Source organism: Rana temporaria, chromosome 7 (assembly GCF_905171775.1).
Source record: "Rana temporaria chromosome 7, aRanTem1.1, whole genome shotgun sequence".
In the NCBI taxonomy this organism is placed as follows: Eukaryota; Metazoa; Chordata; class Amphibia; order Anura; family Ranidae; genus Rana; species Rana temporaria.
Window position 1 is genome coordinate 1,323,025 of NC_053495.1, and position 16,224 is coordinate 1,339,248.

The following is a 16,224-nucleotide window of genomic DNA, read 5'->3' on the forward strand; positions in this document are numbered from 1 at the left end:
GATCCCAGAGCCCCCTCCCAGGTCTAGGGAATCAGATCCCAGAGCCACCTCCCAGGTCTAGGGAATCAGATCCCAGAGCCACCTCCCAGGTCTAGGGATCAGATCCCAGAGCCACCTCCCAGGTCTAGGGATCAGATCCCAGAGCCACCTCCCAGGTCTAGGGATCAGATCCCAGAGCCACCTCCCAGGTCTAGGGATCAGATCCCAGAGCCACCTCCCAGGTCTAGGGATCAGATCCCAGAGCCACCTCCCAGGTCTAGGGATCAGATCCCAGAGCCACCTCCCAGGTCTAGGGATCAGATCCCAGAGCCACCTCCCAGGTCTAGGGATCAGATCCCAGAGCCACCTCCCAGGTCTAGGGATCAGATCCCAGAGCCACCTCCCAGGTCTAGGGATCAGATCCCAGAGCCACCTCCCAGGTCTAGCGATCAGATCCCCCAGCCACCGCCCAGGTCTGGTGAAATATCAGGGGTATCCCAAGACCCCCTAATTTCTCACTTTTTAGACCAAGTGATTCAAATACGGTTTCCTTATACTCTCTGCAGCATGCACAATCTATGAACAGGAAGCACTCTGTATAGATAGATATAGAGGCTTCCTGATCAATCACAATCTTGGTAATCACAGTTTATGCAATCCCTGAAACAGATCCCTGTGTGGCTACTCATGCAGAAGCCGACAGGGGCGGGAGGAAGATGGGAAGCCGGCTCAGCTGCCCGGGAGAAAGGGGGCACCTGAACTGCGATTAGCAGCCTCTGCTACAGAAAGTTGTCTGGGGTCCCTACCCCCAATTTAACGGATGGTGGCCCTGTGTGGGTGCATCAAAGGTCTTACAGGTTGGTACGTGCTGTGCGACTCGGATAACCACCTGGAAGAGCGGTGGCAGATAGGAGGGGACAGACCTGGAGTAGTAATGGTTCGTGGATTTAAAGAAGAAGTCCCATTATTACAGTCTTACACCCCGCCCCTCCTCCATTTTCCTGCATGCTGGAGGAAGCCAAGCTACATGGCTGGACACCACCTTCCCTCCCAACAGCCGTCCAACAATGCAACTGGGAGGAAGATGGCGGCGTTGGTAGCCAGCGCTCATCTCCAGCTCCAAGCATGTGTCAGAGAGGAGCACTGCCAGGAAGAATGGAGGTGTGTGCGGGGGGGGGGGGGGGCTCATAGCATTCAGCACATACCTCTAGAACAGTGGTCTCCAAACTGCGGCCTGGGGGCCAGATGTGGCCCTTTGCTTGCTTTTATCCGGCCCTCAGGGCATAATTTATCCCCCGTAATACCAAAGGCGGGCACAATTCCTCCCAATGACACCAACAATGGGGCACTATTCTTCCCAATGACACCAACGATGGGGCACAATTTCTCCCGCTGATGTGGGGACATTTTCTACTCCCAATGGTAAACAGTCCGGCCCCCTTAAAGTCAGAAGGACAGTAAACTGGCCCCCGTGTTAGAAAGTTTGGAGACCCCCTGCTCTAGAATAAGGTAATGATCGACCTTTGTGACTCTGCCAGGACTGAGGAGCCACAACCGAACCCAACACCCACAAAGTCACCCCCGACAGAGTACTGCACCTGAATGACATTCCCGTACTGGATGACTGTTCCCAAGAGCTTGCGGTTCTCCGTATCATTTTGCTTTTTCTCCAAATCTGCTGCATGCTGGAACACACAATAGGAGGGATTGCTACATTAAAGTCACTTGCACAGAAATTATACAGGATTTATATATTTTATTATACAAGATGAATATATTTTTCAGGATTTATACAGTTTGCGCAGCACTCTACAATATGAAGGCAGACCGTACAATACAGGAGGAATCAGAGGGCCCTGATCCTGAGAGCCGACGATCTAGAAGTGGGTTGCATGTGGATTCGGAGGACTTACGTGTAGTTTGTTGAGGAGGACGGTGTCGGTGGTGTTGCTGGCTCCGGGTTTTGCCGCTTTCCAGAACTGTTTCTGAGCCGAATATCTGTTCATGGGACACAGCCGGAACAGGCAGTCTGCAGATAGAAGAGGGCCACATGTTTTGTTTTATTTCCTGGGTCAGTACTTAATACACTGTTAGTAGGAACATTCTACTCGTCTCTTGCTGCCCCCTGGGTGCTGCTCCCCTGGTCACCCCCGCTTGCTTCTCCTGACTGCTGCAGGGGAGAAGTAAGGGTGGAGAGCGGGGAAGGGGCCGGTAAATATGTACATTTTCCAGCCTCTTCCTTTTCTGAGTGGACACAGTGAGTGATCGCAAAGGTTGCACTTGTGAACAGGCCCGGGCTTTGCGTTATTGTGGGGGGCCTGCTGCAGAACATGTGAAAGGGCCCTGGGCTTAAAGGGAAGCCGGGGGTTGGGGGGTCCCTAGCACTGGGGCTCTGAAGGTTCTAGTTGCACCTCGGGGTCCCCTCTGATGCCTCCATGGGTGTGTAAGATGAAGTCAATCCTAGAATAAGAGAAATAAAGCCAGTTGGTGATAAAAGATCCGGCCTTATAAACTGCCATCAAGTGTGTAAATCCACAGAGAAAACAAAGTAACATTTGCAGGTCCATGTGGAGCCCTGAGACTCCATGTAGCGGCCCTATTCTTTGATGTTTGGGGGGGGGGGGGGCAGCTGTGGGGCTCAGCCGACCTTTACTGAGAAATGCATCTTCATGAAGCCTTTAGTGGAACGTCCCAACGACTGCTACATGTGCTGGGACAACCTTCCATACCATTATATCTTTGTATCAGTATGTGCAAGATCTGCCAGGAGGGAGGGGTGGAGACCTGGCTGGAGGGATGGGTGGAAAGGCAGACCTGGATGGATGGAAGACCTGGCAGGAAGGAGGGAGACCTGGCTGGAGGGATGGAGGGAAGGCAGACCTGGCTGGAGGGATGGATGGAAGGCAGACCGGGATGGATGGAAGGCAGACCTGGATAGAGGGAAGGCAGACCTGGATAGAGGGAAGGCAGACCTGGATAGAGGGAAGGCAGACCTGGATAGAGGGAAGGCAGACCTGGATAGAGGGAAGGCAGACCTGGATAGAGGGAAGGCAGACCTGGATAGAGGGAAGGCAGACCTGGATAGAGGGAAGGCAGACCTGGATAGAGGGATGATGGATGGATGGATGGATGGATGGAAGACCTGGCTGGAGGGGAGGCATGGAGGGAAGGCAGACCTGGATGGATGGAAGGGGGGAGGGATGGAGGGAAGGCAGACCTGGATGGATGGATGGGAGGAGGGAGGGATGGAAGGCCTGCCTGGGAGGGAAGGGAGGGGGGAGGAATGGAAGGCAGACCTGGCTGGAGGGATGGGATGAAGGGAAGGCAGACCTGGATGGAGGAAGGAGGAATGGAAGGCAGACCTGGATGGAGGAAGGAGGAATGGAAGGCAGACCTGGCTGGAGGAAGGAGGAATGGAAGGCAGACCTGGCTGGAGGGAAGGCAGACCTGGCTGGAGGGAAGGCAGACCTGGCTGGAGGGAAGGCAGACCTGGATGGAGGGAAGGCAGACCTGGATGGAGGGAAGGCAGACCTGGATGGAGGGAAGGCAGACCTGGATGGAGGGTTGGGATGAAGGGAAGGCAGACATGGATGGAAGGGAGGAGGGAGGGATGGAAGGCAGACCTGGATGGATAGGTGCTGAGGTGGTCGGGTGGTGGTGGGGGGGTTGCTTTGAATAAAAAAGAATGAATTGTTGTCTTGAGTTGGGGGGAGGGGCTCGTATATGATACATTGTAGCTTGGCTCTCAGGGATTGTATCCGTTTCTCTTTAGAAGAAGGTTCTGGGATTTTAGCACAGAGGAGATGATGTGACGATCGCACAGCAGAGGTGACCCGCATTGTGACACATCCTGAGCTCCATCCTCCAGAAGGGGGCGGTAGAGGCCACACTCTGCTGCGGGAATCCTGCGCAGGGAAGGAATGCAGCAGACGGGATTAGCGGGGAAGAGGTGGACAGCTGGAGCGCAGGACAGATTACGATCCAGAGGAAAACAGATAAATAGAGGTGATGGAGACATCTGCACCACCGATGTTCACTGAGGGGCAATGAGGTGTGAATGGAAAACCTTTCCACGGGTCCAAAATTCACCGCGATGGAAAGAAACGAAGATAAAAAGCGATCGCTCTGTAAGAGCCGACTGAGGATTTTATGGGAAGTCCGATAAGAAAATATGTTCAGCTCATCCCAATAATCAGATCCCGGGAATAACTGGAAGTCTTCATACACAACACGCCTCTAATAGATTTTATATTTAGTAAAACTCAAAAATAAAAAAGCCCCCACTCAGGCCACAATCCAGTAACCTCCTGGTGGTTGGGGGGGGCAAACAGCCACACGTGGGAATGGAGCCCCCCCCCCCCCCCCCCCAGACAGCAAAGGACCTGTGTGTACCCATTCATTGGCATCAATACACACCAACCATCAGCACTGAGCTGTGGCCACCTGCTGGTCACGCCTTAGCACTGCGATCTCCATTATACACACCTGGCCTCGGTTAGCGAGCTTTAGAGAGGCTTGTGTCTGAAGAACGGGTTTGTCCGTTTTGCCCCTCAGGTCGGTTTGGCCGCGACTTGCACTTGGGATTTCCCTGGGAACGCCTCTGACTGTTCAGACCCAACCTGCCTGTTTTTTTATCTCGACCATCAACCTCACACCCCTCCTCCCGCCAGTCTGGAATATAGACTTCCTGCTTCTTTAAAGTACAGAAAATACTTAAAGCGGAGCTCCACCAAGAAAAAAAAAAAAAAAAATGCTGCAAAAAAAAAAATTTTTTATACATACCTGAAGTGCCTGTGGCTATGCAGATCGTCCTAATCTGCCACTTCCTGATCCGCGGTTCGTCTTTCTTCTCCTCCTCGCACTGCCTCCTGGGGAATGGGGGAGCGGTGTCTTCTGGGACTTTGTGTGTCCCAGAAGACATCGCCCATTCACGGCTCGCGCATGCGCAGTAAAGAATCGAGTGGTGAAGCCGCTTCCCGATTCCCTCACGAGGATGGCGGCGGGGCAACCGAGACCCAAGCGATTGCTCGGCGTCGGCTGCCGTCATTGCGGGCGCCCTGGACAAGTCTGCTTACTAAAAGTCAGCTACAGTGTTAGTGGCTGCGGACATTTAAATTGATATTTTTTTAAACCTCCACTATTAAAGGGGTGCTCCGGGCAAAAAATAAACATGCCGGCAGCGACACACAATGCAGCTTCTGACTTTAATAAATGGACACTTACCTGTCCCGAGTCCCTCGATGCAGCTCTTGTTTTCATTAACTGTCGGGTGCTGCCGCCGCCATTGCGGGTAAGAGAACCCGGCAGTGTAGCCCTTCAGCTTGACGCCAGGAACCCTACGGCGCATGCGCAAGGCCCCGCACCCCTCTCCTACTGGCCAGGCGACAGGGGGGGGGAGCCCACGGGCCGCGGAATCCCGAAAACGATTCATCCTGATAGCAGAGGAAGGGAGCAGCAGACAGAAAAGACACTCTGTGCTCTGGACTGAGACAAGTACACACTATTGAGGGATGTGCCTTGTTCAGATTTCATGTCCGAGGTTTACAACAACTTTAATCATTGGAACCTGGAAGCCGATCGGTTTCTATGCGGAGCTGCACCAGATTTTGCTCTCCAGTTTTAGTAAATCTCCGGCATTGTTCGTTCCCATTAACGCAACGCGGCAAAGGGGCCATTTTGGAAACGGTTCCTGTACCCCTATGGAGCCCTTCCAGCCCCACAGAAGACGCCAAACTTCAAAAACAGCATCCGAGTTCAAAGTACAACTAAAAAAAAAACTCACTAGAAGAAGTCGGATCAAAACCAGACAGCAGCCATGTAAACCCAAAGACGTCATATGACGCCCACTCTGAGGGGGGGAGGGTTCCCGCCGACGTCATTTTACAATGTCTCGGTAGGGAAAGTGTTAATCCCTGCTCTGCACTCCAAATATTAGAATATCACATAAAATATAAGAAAAAAAATAAAACAGTCATAAATACCCAACAGCTGCGTCATCGAAAAATCCTAGAGAACCAACCAAAACGCGTCAGATATATAACAAAACGATATTCAGATATTGCCGCTCCATAGGGGACTCTCCGCGTCATTCTCCAATCAACAATCCACAAATGTGTGAGAACTCTCTACTTCATGGAATTGGCAAAACACATCAGGCCAGATCCACAGAGCGAGTACGCCGGTGTATCTACTGATATCTACTGATACGCCGGCGTACTTTCAAAATTTCCCGCGTCGTATCTTTGGTTTGAATCCTCAAACCAAGATACGACGGCTTCTGGGTTAGATCCGACAGGCGTACGGCTTCGTACTCCTTTTGGATTTAAGATGCAATACTTCGGCGTCCGCTGGGTGGCGTTCACGTCGTTTTCCGCGGCGGGTATGCAAATTAGCTATTTCCGACGATCCACGAACATACGCGCGGCCGTCGCATTCTCTTACATCGTCTCTAGTCGGCTTTTTCCGGCGTATAGTTAAAGCTGCTTTTTTGCGGCGTATAGTTAGATTTGCCATGTTAAGTATGGCCGTCGTTCCCGCGTCGAAATTTGAATTTTTAATTTTTTTTGCGCAAGTCATCTGTGAATCGGGACGGACGCAAGTCACGTCTAAGTTTAAAAAATGACGTCCCAGCGACGTCATTTAGCGCAATGCACGGCGGGAAATTTAGAAACGGAGCACGCGCAGTTCATTCGGCGCGGGGGCGCGCTTCATTTAAATGAAACACGCCCCCTAATCGCCGATTTGAATTCCGCCGCCAGAGATATACTACGCCGCAACTTACGGCGCGAATTCTTCCAGGATTCGAACCAGCCAAAAGTAAGTTACAGCGGCGTAGCATATCTGATACGCTGCGCCAATCTAATTCTATGTGGATCTGCCCCATCGAGTGATAAATTGTAACTGTCCATAAACCAAAGAAACCCCCCCCCCCCCCGGAAATTCTTTGTGCTGAAACTTCTCCCAACAGAACACATTTCATGGAGACGATTTCCTTTTGGTGAACTTCGATGTTTGTTTCCGGAACGTCACAATGTATCACTCAGGATTCGTATCATTTATATGAAAACTGAATGTAGAAAGTCATATCGTGTCGCACTGAACCCCGGAGAAGTTTGATCGTTTTTTTATTGATTTAACGTGGTTGTAAACTCAGGAAAAAAAAATAACCTGCAAGCCAAAAAAGCATAATGAGCTAGTATGCATAGCGTGCGGGAGCCGCCGATCACGATCCAGCCGTGCGCGCGTGCGTGCCCATGACGTCGGCACATGTGGATACAGTGATTATCTCCTGTGCAAGTTTAGGACATATTTATTTATGGTACCTACAGGTAAGATTTATTATAGGCATATCTGTAGGTAAGTGGTGTAACAGTTTACAAACATTTTGATATGGGGGGGGAGGGGCTTAGATAACCCTATGGACCTTCACCTGGGACACCAATGCCAAGATCCTTCTCACAGCAAGGTCCATGAAGACATGGATGAGCGAGTTTGGGGTGGAGGAACTTGACTGGCCTGCACAGAGTCCTGACCTCAACAGAACACCTTCGGGATGAATTAGAGCGGAGACAGCAATCCAGGCCTTCTCATCCAACATCAGTGCCTGACCTCACAAATGCTCTTCTGGAAGAATGGTCAGCCAACGCCTGCTGTGTGCACATCCCGGGGAGGGGATTAGACAGACCACTCTGGGGGAACAGGGTGCTCAGCCAACGGGGGGGGGGGGGGGTACAGAGTCCCCCCCCCCCAAGCCTGCTGTGTGCACATCCCGGGGAGGGGATTAGACAGACCACTCTGGGGGAACAGGGTGCTCAGCCAATGGTGGGGGGGTACAGAGTCCCCCCCCCCCCCCCAAGCCTGCTGTGTGCACATCCGGGGGGGGGATTAGACAGACCACTCTGGGGAAATTCAGGTCTAGTTTAGTAGAAACTGAAACAAAGCTCCAGCAAAGACCATGCTGAGACTTTTGGTTCCTCTTTATTCTTTGATGGGCACAATGAAAAGAATCTCTGCCGGAAGAGCGTGACCCCCCCCCCCCTTTGGCGGATGTGAAGGGGTTAAGCCACCGTACTGTAGTGTTGCTCCTGCATGGGAATCTGGAGAGAGCCTGCCGTCTGGGAACGGAGAAGGCAGCTCCGGGATACAGGCAGCTAACTTACCAAATAAGGGCAGCGCAGTGCGCTCAGGATGGAGGAGGGGGAGCGCAGTGCGCTCAGGATGGAGGAGGGGGAGCGCAGTGCGCTCAGGATGGAGGAGGGGGAGCGCAGTGCGCTCAGGATGAAGGAGGGGGGGCGCAGTGCGCTCAGGATGGAGGAGGGGGGGCGCAGTGCGCTCAGGATGGAGGAGGGGGGGCGCAGTGCGCTCAGGATGGAGGAGGGGGAGCGCAGTGCGCTCAGGATGAAGGAGGGGGAGCGCAGTGCGCTCAGGATGGAGGAGGGGGGGCGCAGTGCGCTCAGGATGGAGGAGGGGGAGCGCAGTGCGCTCAGGATGGAGGAGGGGGGGCGCAGTGCGCTCAGGATGGAGGAGGGGGGGCGCAGTGCGCTCAGGATGGAGGAGGGGGGGCGCAGTGCGCTCAGGATGGAGGAGGGGGAGCGCAGTGCGCTCAGGATGGAGGAGGGGGGGCGCAGTGCGCTCAGGATGGAGGAGGGGGAGCGCAGTGCGCTCAGGATGGAGGAGGGGGGGCGCAGTGCGCTCAGGATGGAGGAGGGGGGGCGCAGTGCGCTCAGGATGGAGGAGGGGGGGCGCAGTGCGCTCAGGATGGAGGAGGGGGGGTGCAGTGCGCTCAGGATGGAGGAGGGGGAGCGCAGTGCGCTCAGGATGGAGGAGGGGGGGCGCAGTGCGCTCAGGATGGAGGAAGACGCACACCGGGTTATACAGAAGTGGGGGGGGGGGGGGGAACGACTTCCACATTCCCTGCAGGTGAATCTTCCATTTGTTTTAAATGACTGCAGATGATTCCCCAGCAGTGAACAATTTCCTTTTCATAAAACAAAGTTTTCTCCCTTCTTTGTAGCGCTGATCTCCAGCGGCCACTTCCTGTCTACATCGACTCCAGAGCCGGGATTTCTCAGGGGGGGGTTTCCTGATGGCAGGTGGTAGCATGACCGCCTGTATGAGCGGATGACAACGCAGGAGCACAATTGGCAGACAGTTGTCACTCCATTAAAAACAGGAAGTGCCTGAACAAGGACCTCCATGGCAGGATTAATAGGGGATGACAATGGGGGGGGGGGGGGGACAAAAGAAAGAAAGGGGGGGAGACAAAAGAAAGGAGGGGGGAGACAAAAGAAAGGAGGGGGGAGACAAAAGAAAGGAGGGGGGAGACAAAAGAAAGGGGGGGGGAGACAAAAGAAAGGGGGGGGGAGACAAAAGAAAGGGGGGGGGAGACAAAAGAAAGGGGGGGGACAAAAGAAAGGGGGGGGACAAAAGAAAGGGGGGGGGACAAAAGAAAGGGGGGGGGACAAAAGAAAGGGGGGGGACAAAAGAAAGGGGGGGGACAAAAGAAAGGGGGGGGACAAAAGAAAGGGGGGGGGGACAAAAGAAAGGGGGGGGACAAAAGAAAGGGGGGGGACAAAAGAAAGGGGGGGGACAAAAGAAAGGGGGGGGACAAAAGAAAGGGGGGAGGGGGAGACATGGGGGGGGGAGGGGGAGACATGGGGGGGGGGGAGGGGGAGACATGGGGGGGGGGGGGGGGAGACATGGGGGGGGGGGGGGAGACAAAAGAAAGAGGGGGGGGAGACAAAAGAAAGAGGGGGGGGAGGAGACAAAAGAAAAAGGGGGGGGAGGAGACAGAGACAAAAAGGGGGGGGGGGGAGAGACAAAAGAAGCGGGAAGACAACGACGGCAAAAGGAGGAAGAAAAATTGGTTACAATCTTTCTTAAGACATTGGAGGAGATTTACTGGAGAACTCGGAATCTGGTGCAGCTTTGCATGGTAACCAATCAGCTTCTTCAATTACGCTTTGACAAAAAAAACACAATTGCTTTCCCTGTGGAGCTGCGCCAGACTCCGTGCGCTTCGGTAATGCCGGTAATCTTCCCCAATACACGAGATTTCAGTGATCGGGATTACATCCATGATAAGGATCGGTGGTTCCTGTAGAGGCGGGGGAGGAGATCCTGGTCATTTCTGGACGCACCCAGCACTTTGGAGCGTTCCGCCCGGCTGCATTTCCCAGAATACAGATAACACACAACGGGCGTCAGCTGGTGCCGCAGGTGTGCAGTCCCCGGACTCCATGGTGGTTATAGCAACCTCTCCTCTGCCAATATTTATTCAGCTTATAAACAAATCAGATTTTTTGTCAAACTTTTCAAAACTGTCCTCACAGACCCAGATTTTCCCCTACTGGGGGCCATCGCCTTCTTCCCCAGGTCATTCCCCTACTGGGGGCCATCACCTTCTTCCCCAGGTCATTCCCCTACTGGGGGCCATCGCCTTCTTCCCCAGGTCATTCCCCTACTGGAGGCCATCGCCTTCTTCCCCAGGTCATTCCCCTACTGGGGGCCATCGCCTTCTTCCCCAGGTCATTCCCCTACTGGGGGCCATCGCCTTCTTCCCCAGGTCATTCCCCTACTGGGGGCCATCACCTTCTTCCCCAGGTCATTCCCCTACTGGGGGCCATCGCCTTCTTCCCCAGGTCATTCCCCTACTGGGGGCCATCACCTTCTTCCCCAGGTCATTCCCCTACTGGGGGCCATCGCCTTCTTCCCCAGGTCATTCCCCTACTGGGGGCCATCACCTTCTCCGCCAGGTCATTCCCCTACTGGGGGCCATCACCTTCTTCCCCAGGTCATTCCCCTACTGGGGGCCATCACCTTCTTCCCCAGGTCATTCCCCTACTGGGGGCCATCGCCTTCTTCCCCAGGTCATTCCCCTACTGGGGGCCATCACCTTCTCCGCCAGGTCATTCCCCTACTGGGGGCCATCACCTTCTTCCCCAGGTCATTCCCCTACTGGGGGCCATCACCTTCTTCCCCAGGTCATTCCCCTACTGGGGGCCATCACCTTCTTCCCCCAGGTCATTCCCCTACTGGGGGCCCATCGCCTTCTTCCCCAGGTCATTCCCCTACTGGGGGCCATCACCATCTACCCCAGGTCATTCCCCTACTGGGGGCCATCACCTTCTTCCCCAGGTCATTCCCCTACTGGGGGCCATCGCCTTCTTCCCCAGGTCATTCCCCTACTGGGGGCCATCACCTTCTTCCCCAGGTCATTCCCCTACTGGGGGCCATCGCCTTCTCCCCTCAGGTCATTCACCTACTGGGGACCATCGCCTTCTTCCCCAGGTCATTCCCCTACTGGGGGCCATCACCTTCTTCCCAGGTCATTCCCCTACTGGGGGCCATCACCTTCTTCCCAGGTCATTCCCCTACTGGGGGCCATCGCCTTCTTCCCCCAGGTCATTCCCCTACTGGGGGCCATCACCTTCTTCCCCAGGTCATTCCCCTACTGGGGGCCATCACCTTCTTCCCCAGGTCATTCCCCTACTGGGGGGCCATCACCTTCTTCCCCCAGGTCATTCCCCTACTGGGGGCCATCGCCTTCTTCCCCCAGGTCATTCCCCTACTGGGGGCCATCGCCTTCTTCCCCCAGGTCATACCCCTACTGGGGGCCATCACCTTCTTCCCCCAGGTCATTCCCCTACTGGGGGCCATCACCTTCTTCCCCAGGTCATTCCCCTACTGGGGGCCATCACCACCTTCCCCAGGTCATTCCCCTACTGGGGGCCATCGCCTTCTTCCCCAGGTCATTCCCCTACTGGGCACCATCGCCTTCTTCCCCAGGTCATTCCCCTACTGGGGGCCATCGCCTTCTTCCCCAGGTCATTCCCCTACTGGGGGCCATCACCTTCTTCCCCAGGTCATTCCCCCACTGGGGGCCATCACCTTCTTCCCCAGGTCATTCCCCTACTGGGGGCCCCATCACCTTCTTCCCCCCAGGTCATTCCCCTACTGGGGGCCCTCACCTTCTTCCCCCCAGGTCATTCCCCTACTGGGGGCCCTCACCTTCTTCCCCAGGTCATTCCCCTACTGGGGGCCATCGCATTCTCCCCTCAGGTCATTCCCCTACTGGGGGCCATCACCTTCTTCCCCCCAGGTCATTCCCCTACTGGGGGCCCTCACCTTCTTCCCCAGGTCATTCCCCTACTGGGGGCCATCGCCTTCTCCCCTCAGGTCATTCCCCTACTGGGGACCATCGCCTTCTTCCCCAGGTCATTCCCCTACTGGGGGCCATCACCTTCTTCCCAGGTCATTCCCCTACTGGGGGCCATCGCCTTCTTCCCCCAGGTCATTCCCCTACTGGGGGCCATCACCTTCTCCCCCAGGTCATTCCCCTACTGGGGGGGCCATCACCTTCTTCCCCAGGGCATTCCCCTACTGGGGGGCCATCACCTTCTTCCCCAGGGCATTCCCCTACTGGGGGGCCATCACCTTCTTCCCCAGGGCATTCCCCTAGTGGGGGCCATCACCTTCTCCCCCCAGGTCATTCCCCTACTGGGGGCTATCACCTTCTTCCCCAGGGCATTCCCCTAGTGGGGGCCATCACCTTCTTCCCCCAGGGCATTCCCCTAGTGGGGGCCATCACCTTCTTCCCCCAGGTCATTCCCCTACTGGGGGCCATCACCTTCTTCCCCAGGTCATTCCCCCACTGGGGGCCATCGCCTTCTTCCCCAGGTCATTCCCCTACTGGGGGCCATCGCCTTCTTCCCCAGGTCATTCCCCTACTGGGGGCCATCACCTTCTTCCCCAGGTCATTCCCCTACTGGGGGCCATCACCTTCTTCCCCAGGTCATTCCCCTACTGGGGGCCCATCGCCTTCTCCCAGGTCATTCCCCTACTGGGGGCCCATCACCTTCTTCCCCAGATCATTCCCCTACTGGGGGCCATCACCTTCTCCCCCAGGTCATTCCCCTACTGGGGGCCATCGCCTTCTTCCCCAGGTCATTCCCCTACTGGGGGCCATCGCCTTCTTCCCCAGGTCATTCCCCTACTGGGGGCCATCGCCTTCTTCCCCCAGGTCATTCCCCTACTGGGGGCCATCGCCTTCTTCCCCCAGGTCATTCCCCCATTGGGGGCCATTGCCTTCTTCCCCAGGTCATTCCCCTACTGGGGGCCATCAACCTTCTTCCCCAGGTCATTCCCCTACTGGGGGCCATCACCTTCTTCCCCAGGGCATTCCCCTACTGGGGGTCATCACCATCTTCCCCAGAGCATTCCCCTACTGGGGGCCATCAACCTTCTTCCCCAGGTCATTCCCCTACTGGGGGCCATCAACCTTCTTCCCCAGGTCATTCCCCTACTGGGGGCCATCAACCTTCTTCCCCAGGTCATTCCCCTACTGGGGGCCATCGTCTTCTTCTCCAGGTCATTCCCCTACTGGGGGCCATCGCCTTCTTCCCCAGGTCATTCCCCTACTGGGGGCCATCACCTTCTTCCCCAGGTCATTCCCCCACTGGGGGCCATCACCTTCTTCCCCAGGTCATTCCCCTACTGGGGGCCATCACCTTCTTCCCCAGGTCATTCCCCTACTGGGGGCCCATTGCCTTCTTCCCCAGGTCATTCCCCTACTGGGGGCCATCGCCTTCTTCCCCCAGGTCATTCCCCTACTGGGGGCCATCACCTTCTTCCCCCAGGTCATTCCCCTACTGGGGGCCATCACCTTATGTCCTTAATACCCTTCCTTCTTTACTACCCCCCTCATCAGACACCATCACCCCCCCTACTTCCACAGGTTATTTGCCATTTTCTTCTATTAGGTTTTTGAAGTCTGATTTATATCCGGCTTGTGGTGGGATTTTGGCTTTCCCAGGATGTCGCCGCAAGTCGTCGTCAAGCTGCAGAAGGAAGCCGCGGGAGAGGAGAGATCACGGCAATTTTGTGGCATATTGAGTTTTTTTTCCGAGGGGGAGGCGGGGTTTAACAATATGCTGACTCTGCATTTCGAGGCAAAACAAATCATCATCCCCTCCGTATAACGGCACACTGCAGTCCCAAAACCGAGAAGACCTTGAGATGCTTACAGGGAACAGAAGAGAATAATGCAGCACTCTGCAAGCTTACACCAATGATACAGGTCCCCTGCCCCCCCCCCCCCCCCTTCAGTCATTTATTCTCCCCTGCCCCCCCCCTTCAGTCTTAAATCCTAACCCTGCCCCCCCCTTCAGTCATTTATTCTCCCCTGCCCCCCCCCCCCCTTAAGTCTTATATCCTCCCGTTTTATAAATTGCCATCTCCTCCACCATGGGGGGGGGGGGGGGTGTACACGGCTCTGTGCACGGCCTATACAGGGAACAGAGCCCAGCTGGTTAGGTTTACACCCGGGAGCCCTTTCTGCTGGTATTGCGGGGGAGGAATTCACAAAAGGATCCATTATAATCCATTAGAAACTTTGTATCAGAAAAACGTCGTCTGACGACATCGCAGCCGAGGCAAAGTCACCGTCTGGAGAGCAAGGACGGCGTTCACCGATAAAATGGAGACTTGCCAGGAATTTGTCTATAAATTGGAACGGTCACTTTAAATGACAGCAAAATGGGTTGAAAAAAAATAAAAAAGTTCCTTAGTTGTAGCGACTCATTTATATAAATTTAGATATACAATTTCATAAACTTTATAAATGGTTATAGAGGGACAGTTCAGTCTGCAGCAACAAGATTTTGGACCCACAAACACGCGGGCACCCCCAGAGAACGGCGAGGGCCACCCCCCCAGAGAACGGCAAGGTGCACCCCCCTAGAGAACTGCGAGGGGCACCCCCCCCCCAGAGAACGGCGGAGAGCACCCTCCACCCCCCGAAAACGGCGGAGAGCACCCTCCACCCCCCGAAAACGGCGAGGGGCACCCCACCCCCCCAGAGAACGGCGAGGGGCACCCCACCCCCCAGAAAACGGCGAGGGGCACCCCACCCCCCAGAAAACGGCGAGGGGCACCCCACCCCCCAGAAAACGGCGAGGGGCACCCCACCCCCCAGAAAACGGCGAGGGGCACCCCACCCCCCAGAAAACGGCGAGGGGCACCCCACCCCCCAGAAAACGGCGAGGGGCACCCCACCCCCCAGAAAACGGCGAGGGGCACCCCACCCCCCAGAAAACGGCGAGGGGCACCCCACCCCCCAGAGAACGGCGAGGGGCACCGCACCCCCCAGAGAACGGCGAGGGGCACCGCACCCCCCAGAGAACGGCGAGGGGCACCGCACCCCCCAGAGAACGGCGAGGGGCACCGCACCCCCCAGAGAACGGCGAGGGGCACCGCACCCCCCAGAGAACGGCGAGGGGCACCGCACCCCCCAGAGAACGGCGAGGGGCACCGCACCCCCCAGAGAACGGCGAGGGGCACCCCACCCCCCAGAGAACGGCGGATCAGGACTATCAGCGGGAATTAGGAGAATTGAGGTTAATACAATCGCTCGCTCACACATGAAAAAAAAAAAAGTCAAAAATCAGCATTGTGAGCGGAGGGGGGGGGGGGGGGGGGGGGCGGTAATCTGTGAGCGGCATTAACCCTTCACGACATCAGCCAGGGGCCCGGAGCCCAGGACACAGATTACTGCGTGGCCAAAAATAACTGGCGGGGGAAGGGAGGAGGGAAAATACCCCTTTATCTGACAAAAGTCATCTCTGATTGAATATGACGGCGCAATTCAACGGAACATCTCCCGGAATTAACCCCTTCCTGGGAAAGCAGCCAAGGACATTCAGGAGACCTAAACATGCGTCCGGCCATTGAAGAAGCCGCAACTTTCATCCTATCAGAGCTCACCAATCACCACCTAGGCCAGCAATGGTTCCCATACACGGGGCGGGGGGGGGGGGGGGTTTGCAAAAATCAGAAGTTAGAGTCCCCTAAAATACAGACAATGTTCATCTGTGGGGTCTTTCCTGATGTTTTATCCCCCCGACCTTCAGAGGAGACTTCAGGAACTTAATCTTTACAGTCTGGAGGAAAGAAGGGAAAGGATGGACAGGGCTGAAACCTTTCATTACACAAGTGGTGGGAAGAAGGTTCAGGAGGCGGGACTTCCAGGATGAAGAACATGGAGACCGGACCGCCAACTGGAGGAAAATTCAAGACAGACTTCCTGCAGAGGAAAGGGAATCGGGCAACAGTAAGTAGATTTTACCCTGCCTGGGGCAAATGCAGAGCAATAAATCAAAAGAAAAAAGGGCGACCATAGAAAGAGAGAGGAGGGCAACCAGAGGAAGGGAAAGGAAAGGAGAGGAGGGCAACCAGAGGAAGGGAAAG

At 55.6% G+C, this 16,224-nt stretch overlaps 1 protein-coding gene across 8 annotated transcripts in view; it reads right to left on the reverse strand.

The window, feature by feature from the left end:
- Positions 1 to 16,224, reverse strand: part of ITPR1 (inositol 1,4,5-trisphosphate receptor type 1) — a 208,280-nt gene that overhangs the window by 140,753 nt on the left and 51,303 nt on the right. For all 8 annotated transcript variants that reach the window (XM_040358648.1, XM_040358650.1, XM_040358649.1 and 5 more), the window contains exons 5-6: positions 1,893 to 2,008; positions 1,578 to 1,664 (exon numbers count right to left, since the gene is read on the reverse strand). In XM_040358648.1, the coding sequence (XP_040214582.1) occupies positions 1,578 to 1,664; positions 1,893 to 2,008 (203 nt within the window). The remainder of the gene's footprint in view (positions 1 to 1,577; positions 1,665 to 1,892; positions 2,009 to 16,224) is intronic.